This window comes from Bufo bufo, chromosome 2, assembly GCF_905171765.1.
Source record: "Bufo bufo chromosome 2, aBufBuf1.1, whole genome shotgun sequence".
NCBI lineage: Eukaryota > Metazoa > Chordata > Amphibia > Anura > Bufonidae > Bufo > Bufo bufo.
Window position 1 is genome coordinate 504,875,122 of NC_053390.1, and position 16,509 is coordinate 504,891,630.

A 16,509-nucleotide genomic window follows, 5' to 3' on the forward strand; every position below is an offset into this window, starting at 1 on the left:
CAGGTTGGCATGACCCGGGCTAATCTTCGTCGCAGACGTGGAGAGTGCTTCTACTGTGGAGATCCTGGCCATTGGATCAACAAGTGTCCTAAGAGGGTCCTCTCTGACAAGTCTCCTAAGGCAAGACAACCTAAAGACCAGGTACACCCTGATTTTTCTAAATATAAGCTTTTGGTACCCATAACAATTTCTCTGGGGGTTAATAAGTGGCCGGGTAAGGCCTTTATTGATTCCGGTTCAGCGGCCAGCTTTATTGACTTAGAATTTGCTAGTAAATTGGGTATTCCAATGTTTGCTTTACCTACACCTATCCATGTCATGGCTATTGATGCTACTCCCCTGATTGGTGGTACGGTGAGGTCATGTACCTCTGAAATTTCTCTGACCGTGGGTGTGTGCCACTCTGAGAGATGTTCTCTTTTTGTCTTGGAGAACCTACCGGTTGAGGTGGTACTAGGGTTGCCTTGGCTCCGTTTACATAACCCCACAATTGATTGGTTCAAAGGAGAGTTGGTGAAATGGGGACCTAAGTGTGACTCATGCTTGTCCGTGGTCCAGGCTGGGGTTTCAGTAAGGTCTAATACATTACCTTCAGTTATTAAAGAATATTCTGATGTATTCTCATCCCCTATTCCAGAGGTTCGACCGCCCCATAGACCGTATGATTGCGCCATAGAGCTAATAGAGGGTGCCGAATTTCCTAAAGGGCGAATTTATAATCTTTCAGGGCCCGAACGCAAGGCTATGGAAGATTATATTAAGGAGAGCCTTGCTAATGGGCATATTAGACCTTCAGTCTCTCCTATGGGAGCAGGGTTTTTCTTTGTTAAAAAGAGGGATGGTGGTCTTAGGCCTTGTATTGATTACCGGAGACTAAATAAGATCACTGTCCAAAATAGATACACTCTCCCATTGATTCCGGATTTATTTAACCAGGTTCTGGGGGCAACCTGGTTTTCCAAGATTGACCTGAAAGGGGCATACAATCTAATCCGAATCAAGGAGGGAGACGAATGGAAGACAGCGTTCAATACTCCGATAGGACACTTTGAATATCAGGTGATGCCTTTTGGACTCAGCAATGCCCCAGCTGTGTTCCAAAACTTAATGAACGATATTCTTAGAGAGTTTTTAGGTAAATTTATTATTGTCTATCTTGACGACATTTTGATATTCTCTCCTGATTTCGAATCTCATGTGTCTCATGTCAAACAAGTATTAGAGGTGTTGAGGGAGAACCAGCTATCCGCTAAGCAAGAGAAATGTGTCTTTGGTGTACAGGAGATACTGTTTCTAGGGCATGTTTTGACTCCTCACGCCTTTAAGATAGATCCTGGTAAGGTTTTAGCAATTAAGGAATGGGTAAGGCCTTCATCCTTAAAGGCTTTACAACGGTTTTTGGGTTTCGCTAATTACTATCGTAAATTTATCATGAATTTTTCTGTAATTGCTAAGCCATTGACCGACCTTACTAAGAAAGGGGCGGATTTGGAGAATTGGTCTACCAAGGCCATTTCTTCATTTGAAACATTAAAAAAGGCATTTAGTAGTGCTCCCATTCTGATCCAGCCTGATCAGGAGAGACCCTTTATTGTGGAGGTAGATGCGTCCGAGGACGGCGCAGGAGCAGTTCTTTCACAGGGTCCTGCTAGCCTCACTAACCTGAGACCTTCTTCTCCAGGAAATTCTCTCCCACGGAGAGAAACTACGACATTGGGAATAGGGAGCTGCTGGCTATTAAATGGGCATTTGAGGAGTGGAGGCATTTTTTGGAGGGGGCAAGGCATCGAGTAACTGTTGTCACTGATCATAAAAACCTAATGTTTCTCGAGTCGGCTAAGAGGTTGAATCCCCGACAAGCCCGATGGGCTCTGTTTTTTACCGTTTTGATTTCTCCATTACGTTCAGGCCGGGAAGTAAAAATGTGAAAGCAGACGCATTATCCCGGAGCTTCCATGCCTTTCAACCCACTGAGACGCCGCCTGAATCCATCCTACCAGCAAACATCTTCTTAGCAGCTCTAACCCAGGATATTTCGGCTCGCATTAAGGCTGAACAACATCTGGCACCGGCATCCACCCCAACAGATAAGTTGTTTGTTCCCGTACAATTTCGTCTCCAGCTGTTGGGGGAGTGTCACGATTCTGCCTTTTGTGGACATCCGGGTGTTGAGGGCACTAAGGATCTGGTTTCTAGATCCTATTGGTGGCCCACTCTGACCAGGGATGTCAAGTCCTACGTGTCAGCCTGTGAGATTTGTGCCAGGTCTAAGACACCTAGGACTCGCCCTGCTGGTAACCTACGACCCCTACCCATTCCCAGTAGACCCTGGTCCCATATCTCGATGGACTTTATAACTGACCTACCGCTGGCGGAGGGTAAGACTGTGGTTTGGGTAGTGGTCGATAGGTTTAGCAAGATGGTTCATTTCATTCCCCTGTCTAAACTTCCGAATGCTAAAACCCTGGCGTCTATTTTTGTGAGAGAGATTGTTCGTTTACATGGCATCCCGGAAAACATTGTTTCTGACAGGGGTGTGCAGTTTGTGTCCAAATTCTGGAGGGCCTTCTGTCAAAGATGTAAAATTTCATTGTCTTTTTCTTCTGCCTACCATCCTGAGAGTAATGGGCAGACTGAACGCCTTAATCAGTCTGTGGAACAATTCTTGAGGTTGTATGTTGCTGATGACCAGCAATTATGGGTCAAATTCCTTCCGTTGGCTGAATTTGCTTTGAATAACCGTGTCAATTCTTCTGCTGGGGTCTCCCCTTTCTTCTGTAACCATGGTTTTCATCCCCGTTTTCATTCTGGGTCGTCCGTCTCCTCCTCTAACCCTGAAGCGGATAAACTCTCCTCCGAACTGTGCACAGTTTGGGCCCGGGTTCAATCGAACCTAGAAAAGGCTCAAAGTTCTCAAAAACTCAAGGCCGATAGGAGACATTCAAGGGGGGTGAACTTTCAGGTTGGGGATAAAGTATGGTTGTCCTCCAAGAATCTATCTCTCAAGGTAACTTCTAAAAAATTTGCTCCTCGTTTTATTGGACCATATAAGATCATGGAGGTGATTAACCCGGTATCTTTTAGGTTGGAGCTGCCCAAGTCATTCCACATTCATAATGTGTTCCATAAATCTCTGCTTAAAAAATATTTTGAACCGGTAGTACCATCAAAAGCCTCGCCTCCGCCGGTTCTTGTTAATGATGCTGTCGAGTATGTGGTGTCTAAAATAGTGGATGTCAGGAAGGTGCGTAATGCCTTGCAGTACCTGATTCACTGGAAGGGGTATGGACCTGAAGAGAGATCTTGGGTACCTGCTAGGGAGGTTCATGCTCCTAGACTTGTTCGTAAATTTCATTTAGAACAACCTGAAAAGCCATCGCCTGAAGTCGGGTCCGGTGGCCCCTCGTAAAAGGGGGGGTACTGTCACGGGGTTCCGAAGGTGCACTCGGTCCCCCATTGCCCGCAGACCTGTTGCTTAGCTTTGGGAATGAGGTTCTGTGTTTGACCTCATTCCCAGGGCGGCTTTGCTGGCTGGGTGGCTCCCTGCTCCTAGTCTGCCTTGAGCGCCGAGCTGATCACTCGGTGCTCGACTGGTTGGCCTGTCGGTCATGTGACGCTGGCCACATCACATGACCCTCACTCCCCACTATAAATACAGGCAGCCTGCTGGCTACAGGTTGCCTGTTAATTTCTAGGTTCCTGGCTATTTGTTGGACTACTGAATGCTTACCTGATCCTGTTCCCTGACGATCCTCTGCCTGCTCCTCCTGTACTGCGCATCCATCCTGGTATTGTGACCTCGGCTCCCACCTGACTACTCTCTTAGGACTCCTCTTGTACTTCGCTACTCTCCTGGTATTTGACCCCGGCTTCTCCTGACCATTCTTTGCTTAATCCGCTGTACTGCGTAGCTCTCTTGGTTCTGACCCGGTCCGTTCATGTTCCGTATTTTGTCTTGTCTGTCTTCCCTGCACATATCCTAAGTTAGGGACTGCCGTCCAGTTGTCCCCTGTCATCAGGACTCGTGAGGCAAGTAGGCAGGGCCAGGGGTGAGGGTGGAGCGCAGTGGTCACTACCCTTCCCCCTGTGTGTGTGTGGACGTGACCGTTACAGGCATGTTAGGAAGTCTTACTTTAAAGTAGCCAACTCCATCAAAGGGAGTCTGTCAGCAGTTTTGACCATGCTCAACTGCTGATAGCAGTAGGTAGAGGCTGGGGAGTACAGTACAAATATTTGTGTAGCTTTTCTCATCAGGACTTTTATTCTGCCAAATTCTGCTCCTAACGTTCTAAAGATGGGCTACACTGTGAAGTTCTATCTGCAATTAACTGCTTCATAGCCCCTCCCCTCTGCTCTGAATGACAGCTGTAGTGTCAAACCAGGAGACCAGTACATCTGTCACTCAGATGATAAAAGGGGAGCTATGAAGCAACTCAATGCAGAGAGCACTTCACAGTGAAGCCCTGCCTTTTTAGGCACTGCAAGAGCAAAACTGGCAGAATAAAGTGTCATTTTCACACTACTCCTGATGATAAAATCTCCACAAATGGTATCTTTGTACTGCTCTCCCTAGCCCCTACCTAGTGTTGTCAGCAGTTTAGCAAGATGAGAATTGCTGTCAGAAGCCCTTTAATCTAACATGTGTAGAAGCAATGCTGACTGTTGTGTGAATACATGCTAATATGTTTTATTTATATATCTTAAAGGGATTCTCTCATCTCAGAAACACGCCCAACTACTGTATGCAGTGTATAGCATAAGTGGTGCTGAGTCTGATTATAACTCCCTTACATTCCAACATGGTCCTCCTGCAAACAGCAGTAAAATCGATTGATAGGACTCACACACATAATGGAAAGGACTCATAGAGGAGTCCTATCAATGCATTTTACTGCTGGTTTGTGGGAGTACAGCATTATAATGCAAGTGTGTCTGATAACTAGACTCTGCATCACTTACACTATACCCCTATTTCTGTAGTTTGGGAAAGTTTTGGAGCTGACAGATTCCCTTCAATAAAAAAAATCTATATACTTACAGAGCAACTGTCAACACCACCTTGCATGAACCCAGCACAAACCATTCTGGGGCTTATCTGAATGGGATAGAATTTTTTACATGTTTGATCTCCTACAATGGTGACCGAGGCCTTTTGGAGCTGTCTGGACATTGGACCTGAAATGTACACAAGCAAAGAAAATATATAAGTATTTTATAGATGCCAAAGAGGTATGTCATGTGAGATAGCATAATGGTATAGACATATGTTCAGGTTTTCTGATGCAGTTTTGGAAGCCAAAACCAGAAGTGAATTAAAAAAAAGAAACAGAAGTTGTATCTGTCCTTAAGGCCTCATGCACACGACCGTTGTGTGCATCCGTGTCCGTTGTTCCGTTTTCCGTGATTTTCTGCGGACCCATTGACTTTCAATGGGTCCGTTGAAAACTCGGAAAATGCACCGTTGTTCATCCGCGTCCGTGATCCGTGTTTCCTGTCCATCCAAAAAATTTGAGCTGTCCTATTTTTTTTGACGGACAACGGTTCACGGACCCATTCAAGTCAATGGGTCCGTGAAAAAACACGGATGCACACAAGATTGTCATCCGCGTCCGTGATCCGCAGATCCGTCTGCATAAAAGCTTTTTCAGATCCTAGTTTTCACCTCGTGAAAACTCAGATCCAACAGTATATTCTAACACAGAGGCGTTCCCATAGTGATGGGGACGCTTAAAGTTAGAATATACTAAGAACTGTGTACATGACTGCCCCCTGCTGCCTGGCAGCACCCGATCTCTTACAGGGGACTGTGACCCGCACAATTAACCCCTCAGGTGCCGCACCTGAGGGGTTAATTGTGCGTATCATAGCCCCCTGTAAGAGATCAGGTGCTGCCAGGCAGGAGGGGGCAGACCTCCCTCCCTCCCCAGTTTTAAATTCATTGGTGGCCAGTGTGGCCCCCCCTCCCTCCCTCCCCTGTATTACATTCATTGGTGGCCAGTGCGGCCCCCCTTCCCTCCCTCCCCTGTATTACATTCATTGGTGGCCAGTACGGCCTCCCCTCTCCCCCCCTCCTAATTAAACCCCCCCCCCCCATCATTGGTGTCAGCGGAGAGTTCCGATCCGAGTCGCAGTTTAATCGCTGGGACTCCGATCGGTAACCATGGCAACCAGGACGCTACTGCAGTCCTGGCTGCTATGGTTACTTAGCAATTTTAGAAGCATTATACTTACCTGCGCTGTCTGTGACCGGCCGGGCGCTCCTCCTACTGGTAAGTGACAGGTCTGTGCTATAAGCAATGCTTGTAATATTCAGAATATTGGATTAACACTTTAAGGGCTTGTTTGCATCTGCATTGGGGTCCCCATTAAGGGCCTCTGTCGCACATTCTTCCAAAAAGAGCAGATGTAAAAACCCTCTGTATACAGAACATTTCCATTTCATCCACCATGACGGCCCACATTGAGATTGACCCTTGACCTCTGTAGGGGCAGGAACACATAGAGAGTTTAAGAACCCCCCACCCCTCCACCTCCTCAGTGCTTTCCTGCCCCTACAGGGGCCAACACGTGGAGAGTTCCTCCTTTATGGAGGATAAAACAACCTTATTTCTTTACAGGTTCTCCAGCTGGCCTCCCGAGGCAGGGGCTAAGGCTGGCCAGCTAGGAGCATCGAGGACACTTGTCTTGGCTTATGCCGAGGCCTGTGGTCCTCCCCATACCTTCGTACTTCCTTCCCTCCTTGAGGAAGCAGTCGGAGGTGCCGGCTTCACGGATCATCGTGCGCTGCGCTCGGCGTCCTTTCCTTCTGGAGGCGGGCCGACCGCTAGTGTCCGGCAGGGGGAGCAGGTGCGGCGCATGGAGCGTCTCTATGGGCGGGCCGGGTGACGCACGTATCCCTTAGTAGGCTGGTGCGGCGCAGGCCCACGCCGTCAACAGGGCGCAGCTAGATGACGTCAGCCGCCGGGATTTTTAAAAAGAAAATGCCGCGGTTCCTTCCAGCCCCTCGCCTGCTACACCGCGATGTCCGAGACACCTGCTCCCCGCCAGGAAGGTCTTGACCCTTCTGCCACCAGTACCGTGAGTCCCCTTCTGGGGGGTGTATATTTCAGTTTTCTAGCCTGAATTACTAATGCTGGGATATCTGGTTGCTTCCTTCTGCAGGGCAGCAAGGAGTTAAAGACAAAAACAAAACTCTTAAAATGCTGTGCTTGTTCCAAGCGTCTCCCTGAAAATTATAAAGAGGCTATGCAAACCTTGCACTACGGAAATTTGGAAGAAAGAGCAACCAGATATACTCTCTGAAATGAAGTCTTTTATTTCAGACGAGATTAAGTCTTCTTTAGCCACCTTGTCTACCCCCTCCAGCAACCCCATCCCTTCTAAGAAACGCAAAGTGTTTGTTATTTCTTCTTCTGAGGGTGAAGAGGTTGAAGTGGCCTCCGCCTCATCCAGACAATTTCCTAATGAGGAACCCTTGTCGGACGGGGAAATTCTGGAAGAGGATAAAAAATACTGATGAAATGGAGGAGTTGCTACGAGCAGTCAGGTCCACTATGGGCATTGAGGATACCCCTAGGCCCCGTACGGTACAGGATGAGATGTTTGGGGGTCTTAGATCCAAGTCTTCTATTGTTTTTCCCATCAATGAAAATATAAAAGAAATGATATTGGAGGAGTGGTCAGATCCAGAAAAGAGACTTGGCGTTCCCAAAGAATTCAGGAATAGGCTCTGCTTTGACCCGTCTGAAAGCAAAATATACAACCAGACGCCTAAGGTTGATTTACAGGTGGCCAAGGTAGTAAAGAAGACCGCCCTACCCTTTGAGGATTCCTCACAGCTAGGCGATCCTATGGATAGAAAGGCAGATGGCCTCCTAAAAAAATCCTGGGAGTCAGCTATGTTTGGGGTAAAAACTAATATTGCTGCTACCTCCGTCGCCAGAGCGATTTATATATGGCTAGGAGAACTGGACGAACATCTAAAAAACAAAACTCCAAGAGAAGAGATCAGGGACTCTCTCCCCCTTCTCCGCTCCGCCACAGCATTTTTGGCCGATGCTTCAGCAGAGTCCATCCGGTTTTCCGCCAAGGATGCTGCTCTTTCTAACGCAGCCAGACGGGCTTTATGGATGAAAGCCTGGTCTGGCGACAAGGCATCCAAGGCCAAACTTTGTTCTATCCCCTTTTCAGGGGAATTTGTCTTCGGCCCCACTCTGGATAAAATCCTAGAGGGAGCAGCGGACAAGAAGAAGGGTTTTCCAGAGGACAAAGAACCAAAAAAGAAGCCCTTTCGTCAGTTCCAACCCCAGCAGAGATCCTATAGGGGGAAAGGAAAGTCTGGCCGATGGAGCTATCCCAAAGGAGGGAGAGGAAGAGGCTTCATCCTCAATCCCCAGAATAGACAAAATAAACAGCAATGACGCCAGGGTAGGGGGGCGACTGATGGGTTTTCTATCTTCCTAGAGTCAGGTAACTTCAAATCCCTGGGTTCTAAACGTAATCTCTCAGGGTTACAGGATAGAGTTCACATCAGTCCCCCCGAGAAGATTCTGCATCACACCTCAGAGCAGATAAGATCTTCCGAAAATTTGGCAAGGCGTCCAGGACCTCTTAGAGCTAGGGGTAATTCAAAAGGTCCCTATCCCAGAGGAAAGGAGAGGATTTTATTCCAGCCTCTTTTTAGTAAAAAAAACCAGACCAGTCCTTTCGCACGATAATAAACCTAAAACCCCTAAACAGGTCTATTCTATACAGGAGGTTCAGGATGGAGACTATCCCATCCACAATCCCTCTGATTCCAAAAGGGGCGTTTATGTCGTCAATCGATCTAAAGGACGCTTACTACCATGTCCCCATCCATCATCTCTCCCAAAAATATCTAAGATTCGCTCTAAGAGGACCAGACAGGTCTATCCATCACTTCCAATATGTCGCCCTCCCTTTCGGTATTTCCTCGGCCCCCAGGGTCTTCACAAAAGTCGTGGTAGAGATGGTGGCCTACATTCGTCAGGAAGGAATCACAATCATTCCATATCTCGACGACTTTTTAATTCTGGGCAAGACAGAATCCGAGAACCTTCTGGCAACCCAAAGATTCTCGGAATTCTTAAAAAATCTCGGCTGGATTATAAATATAAAAAAATCCACCCTAATCCCATCCATGAGAATAAGGTTCCTGGGTGTGGAATTGGATTCGTCCCTGTTGATGACCTTCCTCCCTCAGGACAAGGCTACTGCGCTGACAGAAAAAATCTGAGCGTTCCAGACGGCTCGCAATTGCTCCATCAGAAAGGCCATGAGTCTCCTTGGAAGCCTAACCACCTGCATTCCCTCGGTGGCATGGTGCCAAAGCCACACAAGAGTAATCCAAAATTGGATCTTAACTATTTGGGACGGAAAACAAGTAAGTTTAGACAGGATTTTTCGGATCCCACAGGCCTTGAAAACAGACTTGGATTGGTGGAAAGTAAAAAGAAGACTGCTAGGAGGCCTTCAGTGGCGGAACCATCCGGCCGTTCAGGTAATCACGGACGCAAGCCTCGGAGGCTAGGGAGCAAAGATAGGAGATCATCTTCTACAGGGTACCTGGCCTGCCGAGATAAGAGACAGATCCTCCAACTACCGAGAACTATACGCAGTCCTGGAAGCATTATTAAAAGGAGAGTGTCTTTTAAAAGGGCGACACCTAAGAATAATGTCCAACAATACCACAACGGTGGCTTATCTGCGTCACCAAGGAGGGACAAGGTCACGGCCTCTAAGCGAGATAGCAAAAAGAATCTTCTCCTGGGCAGAAGAGAACGCCTTATCTCTGTCCGCCATCCACCTAAGGGGCTGCGAAAATGCAGTAGCAGACTTTCTGAGCAGAGAGACAATAGATCCAGGAGAATGGTCTCTGAACAGGAATATCTTCCAGAAGATCTCGGAAAGATGGGGCCATCCGGAGGTAGACTTATTCGCCTCCAGAAGAAATGCGCAGGTAAAATGTTTCTGCTCCCTAAACCCAGGAGACAGTCCATGGGCAATCGATGCCCTGTCAATACAATGGAAATGGAAACTAGCCTACGCCTTTCCCCCAATACCACTACTACCTCGGGTTGTCCAGAAGCTCCTGGAGGAACCAACTACTCTCATCCTAATAGCCCCTCTATGGCCAAAGAGGAGTTGGTTCTCCACTCTAAAACAGCTATCGCTGGAAGATCCGTGGGAGATTCCCTTCCAGAGGGATATTCTAGTTCAGGGCTCTCTTCTTCATCCAGACCCAGGTATATTCAAACTGTCAGCCTGGATCCTGAGAGCGAGACAGGGGTCTTTCGGAAAAGGTGATACTTACTCTGAGGGCTAGTAGGAAAAAGGTGACCTCCTCCATCTACCTTAAGATCTGGAAGAAATACTGTTCCTGGTTAGGAGTTGAGCACCCAGACACCACCTCTCCTCCCATCAACAGGATTTTAGACTTTCTACAGTGCGGCCTTGAGTTAGGCCTGAGACCTAGTACTCTGAAGGTCCAAATTTCTGCCCTCAGCTCCTTCTACGACTGCAGCCTGTCCAATCACAGATGGATCAAGAGGTTCTTCAGAGCAGTTTCAAGATTGAGACCCTCTCTGAGATCCAGAGCTCCAACTTGGGATCTTAACATCGTCCTAGAAGGCCTAACAAAACCTCCATTTGTACCATTGTCGGAAATCTCTTTAAAACACCTTTCCCTGAAAACTGCCTTTCTGATCGCTATCACCTCAGCCAGACGCATTGGAGAGATCCAGGCCCTTTATTGTAGAGAGCCCTACCTCCAGATCAGCAAAGATCACATCCGTCTAACTCTCGACCCAGGTTTTCTCCCTAAAGTAGTCTCACCTTTCCATCAAGAACAGGAGATCTTTCTACCCTCTATCCCTAGGTCCGAGCATACAGGGTCTAGCGATAGGTTACATCTCCTAGATGTTAGGGACATAGTTATCCATTACCTGGATTCTACCAGAGATTTCAGGGTTGATAACAATCTTATTATTCAGTTTTCGGGAAAAAATAAAGGAAAGAAGTTAGCCAGGTCTTCCATAGCCAGATGGATCAGATCCACTATTGAATGCTGTTACAAGATCCAGAACAAGCCCAGTCCTGGTAATGTTAAAGCCCACTCTACTAGGGCCACTGCCTCTTCTTGGGCCGAGAATGGAGGGGTCTCGCTGGACCAGATCTGTAAAGCCGCAACCTGGTCTAGCGCTAATACTTTTGTAAGGCACTATCGTCTTAATCTTCCGGACTCTAATCTTCCGGACTCGAATGAAGCTCTTTTCGGCCGGAGGGTTTTACAGGCGATATCCCCACCCATTTAGTTATCTGATATGTCTCAATGTGGGCCGTCATGGTGGTTGAAATGGAAAAACCGCAATTAGACTTACCGGTAATTCCGTTTCCTTGAATCCACCATGACGGCCCATACTATTCCCCTTCCCAAAAAAAAAAAATACATTTTTTTTATATATATATATATATAAGTTACATATACATGCAGAAGATTTAATAGGAGTTTAAGGGTATGAATCAATATCCTTTTACTTTTGTTCCACCTTTCGGGTAATTGTAAAGCACTGAGGAGGTGGAGGGGTGGGGGGTTCTTAAACTCTCTATGTGTTCCTGCCCCTACAGAGGTCAAGGGTCAATCTCAATGTGGGCCGTCATGGTGGATTCAAGGAAACGGAATTACCGGTAAGTCTAATTGCGTTTTTTTTTTTCACCAAAAAGCAATGAAAACTCAATGGAGTCTGTTTGGCTCCGTTTTGGTCATTCATGTGCCAAATCCAGCACTTCTGTATTTTGGCTGTTTTGCATTACTAACGCTGATGTGAATGTGGCCTAATATGCGACTCTTTTCAGTTGCATACCCTCTTCCTAGAATTCCAGAGGAGCATTGCCTGGCTTAGAAGACTCCTCATGCTGTTTAAGGCGCTCTCCATAATGAGATATTGGGTATATTTCCACTGGACCGAGGGTCGAGTGGAGAGGTGGACCGTAGGCGCAAAGACGCAACCAGAGTTTTTTTATATATATATAAACCAATAGGTTTTTTTTAATTATTGTTATAGTGACAACGCGTTTCGGGGTTCTGCGGACCCCTTTTTCAAGTAAAAAAAAAAGAAAAAACATACACAAAATCACACAAATTAGAAACACACTGGTGTGCCTCAGGTTGCAAAAAATGTCTGGTAAAAGAGATAATAATGGATAAAAAAATGATACTATCATTTTTTATCCATTATTATCTCTTTTACCAGACATTTTTTGCAACCTGGTTGCGTCTTTGCGCCTACGGTCCACCTCTCCACTCGACCCCCGGTCCAGTGGAAATATACCCTATTCATTGACCCAGACGGCGGCTTGGCCCCCGCCTAAGGGGAACGCGGACGGAATCGGCAGCATCAACCAGTGAGACTCAATCACTCCTATTTTCCTCCATTTTAGTTGCACCGAACAATAGGTGCAGCAACAACAGGTGAGCTGTACCACTCTTCCTGTTGTTTTGGAGGCTCGGTTTTTAACTTATTTACCCTATGAGCGCCTTTTTCTTTCCTTGGCCATATTTTACCATAATGAGATATTGTATTCCCCAAATCTTGACCTAGGCCTCTCACCCAGTTAAGGCTACTTTCACATATCTGTTTTGGCATTCTGGTTTGAGATCTGGCAGAGGATCTCAAAACTGGGCCAAAACAGTTCCGTTTTGTCCCCATGCATTCTGAATGGAAAGAGATCTATTTAGGATGCCTTCCGTACTGTCAGCATTCTGTTTTGTGACCAGACACAAAACCATTGCAAGCTGCGGTTTTGTGCCTGGTCATCAAAACTGAACACACCGGATCCTAAAAACAATGTAAGTCAATGGTGACGGATCCTAAAAAAACTGATCTGTCACCCATTGACTTTCAATGTATTTCGTGATGGATCCGGTTTGTTCTGTTTTGATTTCACACAACCGCATCGGAATGGAACAGAAGTTTATTGATGTGTAAACCAAAAGGAACCATTTTGGTCAGGTTTTGAGATCCTCTGCCGGATCTGAACAACTGAAACCAAAACGCATGTGTGAAAGAAGCCTAAGCCAGTACTCTCTGCTCTGCACTGATCAGGGGCAATTACCCTGAAACAGCTGTCTGCAGATGAGGCGCTTGCTAAGAGCTCATTTGCATACCCCCTTCACAGAATTCCAGAAGAGCGTTGCCAGGCCTATAAGACTCCTCACTCCGCTTGAAGGCACTCTACATAAGGAGATATACAGTCTTGATCAAAAGTTTAAGACCACTTGAAAAATGGCAAAAAATCATATTTAGCATGGCTGGATCTTAACAAGGTTCCAAGTAGAGCTTGAACATGCAACAAGAAGAAATGGGAGTGAGACAAAACATTTTTTGAGCATTCAATTTAATGAAAACAACGAATAGTTTTTCAGCTGATCAAAAGTTTAGGACCACATGCCTTTAAAAGGCCAAATCTGTGCAAAGATGTGGATTCATTGTCATTTTCTGTCAGGTAGTCACACGTTGTGATGGCAAAGACAAAAATACTCTCCCTTTTGAACGTGGTCGGGTTGTTGAACGGCATAAGCAGGGTCTCTCACAGCGAGGCATCGCTGCTGAGGTGGGACGCAGTAAGACAGTCATTTGGAATTTCTTAAATTCTTAAATGATTCTGAGGGTTATGGAACAAAAAAGTCAAGTGGAAGACCCAAAAAAATTTCATCAGCACTGAGCCGGAGGAGCCAATTGGCTGTCCGTCAAGACACTGGACGATCCTCGACCCAAATTAAGGCCCTTACTGGTGCTGACTGCAGCCCCATAACAATCAGACGGCATCTGAGACTGAAGGGCTTCAAAAACAAAAAAACGTCTTCAAAGACCTCGTCTCCTTGAACACCACAGAACTGCTCATTTGGACTTTGCAAGAGAGCACCAAACATGGGACATTCAAAGGTGGAAGTTTTATTTTCTGCTGAGAAAAAATGTAACCTTGATGGTCCTGATGGTTTCCAACGTTACTGGCATGACAAGCAGATCCCACCTGAGATGTTTTCTACGCGCCACAGTGGAGGGGGCGCCATAATGGTCTGGGGTGCTTTTTCCTTCAGTGGAACAATGGAGCTTCAGGAAGTGCAGAGGCGTCAAATAGCCGCTGGCTATGTCCAGATGTTGCAGAGAGCATTCCTAATGACTGAGGGCCCTCGTCTCTGGTAACGACTGGGTTTTTCAACAGGACAACGCTACAGTACACATTGCCCGCAGGACAAGGGACTTCTTCCAGGAGAATAACATCACTCTTTTGGCCCATCCTGCATGTTCCCCTGATCTAAATCCAATTGAGAACCTTTGGGGATTGATGACAAGGGAAGTTTACAAAAATGGACAACAGTTCTAGACAGTAGATGGCCTTCGTGCGGCCGTCTTCACCACTTGGAGAAATGTTCCCACTCACCTGATGGAAATGCTTGCTTCAAGCATGCCGAAACAAATTTTTTAAGTGATAAACAATAATGGCGGAGCTACTCATTACTGAGTTCATGTTTGGAAGTTGGATTTCTGTTTTGGGGGGGTTTAGTTTTTTTTTTGGAGGTGTGGTCCTAAACTTTTGATCAGCTGAAAAACAGCCTGTTTCAGTTTATTCGTTGTTTTCTGATCGGCGGGGGTCCAACACCCGGGACCCCGCCGATCAGCTGTTTGAGAAGGCAGCGGCGCTCCAGCAGCGCCGCGGCCTTCTCACTGTTTACCGCTTGCTCAGTGACGTCACGACTAGTATCAACTAGCGAGGGCAGGGCTAAGCTCTTTTCACTTGAATGGAGCTTAGCCGCACCCAGGCCAGTGATACTATTCGTAACGTCACTGGGCCAGCAGTAAACAGTGAGAAGGCTGCGGCGCTGCTGGAGCGTTGCTGCCTTCTCAAACAGCTGGTCGGCGGGGGTCCCAGGTGTCGGACCCCCGCCGATCAGATGCTGATGATCTATCCAGAGGATAGATCATCAGTTTAAACAAAGTGCAGAACCACTTTAAGTGAAATGGACGCTGCAAATTCAGTCTTAGGCACTGAATGAAATACAATTAACAAAATTTATACATAGTTATGTGTAAAGGGTATCTGTCAGCAGATTTGTACCTCTGAAACTGGCTGACCTTTTACACGTGTGCTTGGCAGCTGAAGGCATCTGTGTTGGTCCCATGTTCATATGTGCCTGCATTACTGAGAAAGATGATGTTTTCATATATGCAAATGAGCGTCTAGAAGCAACAGGGGAGCTGCCATTACACCTAGAGGCTCAGTTCTCTCTGCAACTGCAGCGACCTCTCAACTTTGATTGACAGGGCCAGGCAGTGAAAACATCATCATACCTGGCCCTGTCAATCAAAGTGCATGGAATGCTGAGCCTCTAGGTGTAATGTCAACGACCCTGTTGCTCCTAGAGGTTCATTTGCATATATACAGTACAGACCAAAAGTTTGGACACACCTTCTCATTCAAAGAGTTTTCTTTATTTTCATGACTATGAAAATTGTAGATTCACACTGAAGGCATCAAAACTATGAATTAACACATGTGGAATTATATACATAACAAACAAGTGTGAAACAACTGAAAATATGTCATATTCTAGGTTCTTCAAAGTAGCCACCTTTTACTTTGATTACTGCTTTGCACATTCTTGGCATTCTCTTGATGAGCTTCAAGAGGTGGTCCCCTGAAATGGTTTTCACTTCACAGGTGTGCCCTGTCAGGTTTAATAAGTGGGATTTCTTGCCTTATAAATGGGGTTGGGACCATCAGTGGCGTTGAGGAGAAGTCAGGTGGATACACAGCTGATAGTCCTACTGAATAGACTGTTAGAATTTGTATTATGGCAAGAAAAAAGCAGCTAAGTAAAGAAAAACGAGTGGCCATCATTACTTTGAGAAATGAAGGTCAGTCAGTCAGCCGAAAAATTGGGAAAACTTTGAAAGTAAGGGCTATTTGACCATGAAGGAGAGTGATGGGGTGCTGCGCCAGATGAGCTGGCCTCCACAGTCACCGGACCTGAACCCAATCGAGATAGTTTGGGGTGAGCTGGACCGCAGAGTGAAGGCAAAAGGGCCAACAAGTGCTAAGCATCTCTGGGAACTCCTTCAAGACTGTTGGAAGACCATTTCAGGGGACTACCTCTTGAAGCTCATCAAGAGAATGCCAAGAGTGTGCAAAGCAGTAATCAAAGCAAAAGGTGGCTACTTTGAAGAACCTAGAATATGACATATTTTCAGTTGTTTCACACTTGTTTGTTATGTATGTAATTCCACATATGTTAATTCATAGTTGTGATGCCCTCATAGTCATGAAAATAAAGAAAACTCTTTGAATGAGAAGGTGTGTCCAAACTTTTGGTCTGTACTGTATATATATTTTTTAATCTCAGTAATGCGGGCACATATGAACATGGGACCAACACAGATGCCTTCAGCTGCCAAGAGCACATGCAGCAGGTCAGCCAGTTTTGTAGGT

The 16,509-nt window shown here is 46.3% G+C and overlaps 1 protein-coding gene across 1 annotated transcript in view; it reads right to left on the reverse strand.

The window, feature by feature from the left end:
- Nucleotides 1–16,509, reverse strand: part of TMPRSS9 (transmembrane serine protease 9) — a 331,091-nt gene that overhangs the window by 24,481 nt on the left and 290,101 nt on the right. Inside the window, exon 20 of the mRNA XM_040417828.1 lies at nucleotides 5,039–5,175. Within this exon, the coding sequence (XP_040273762.1) occupies nucleotides 5,039–5,175 (137 nt within the window). The remainder of the gene's footprint in view (nucleotides 1–5,038; nucleotides 5,176–16,509) is intronic.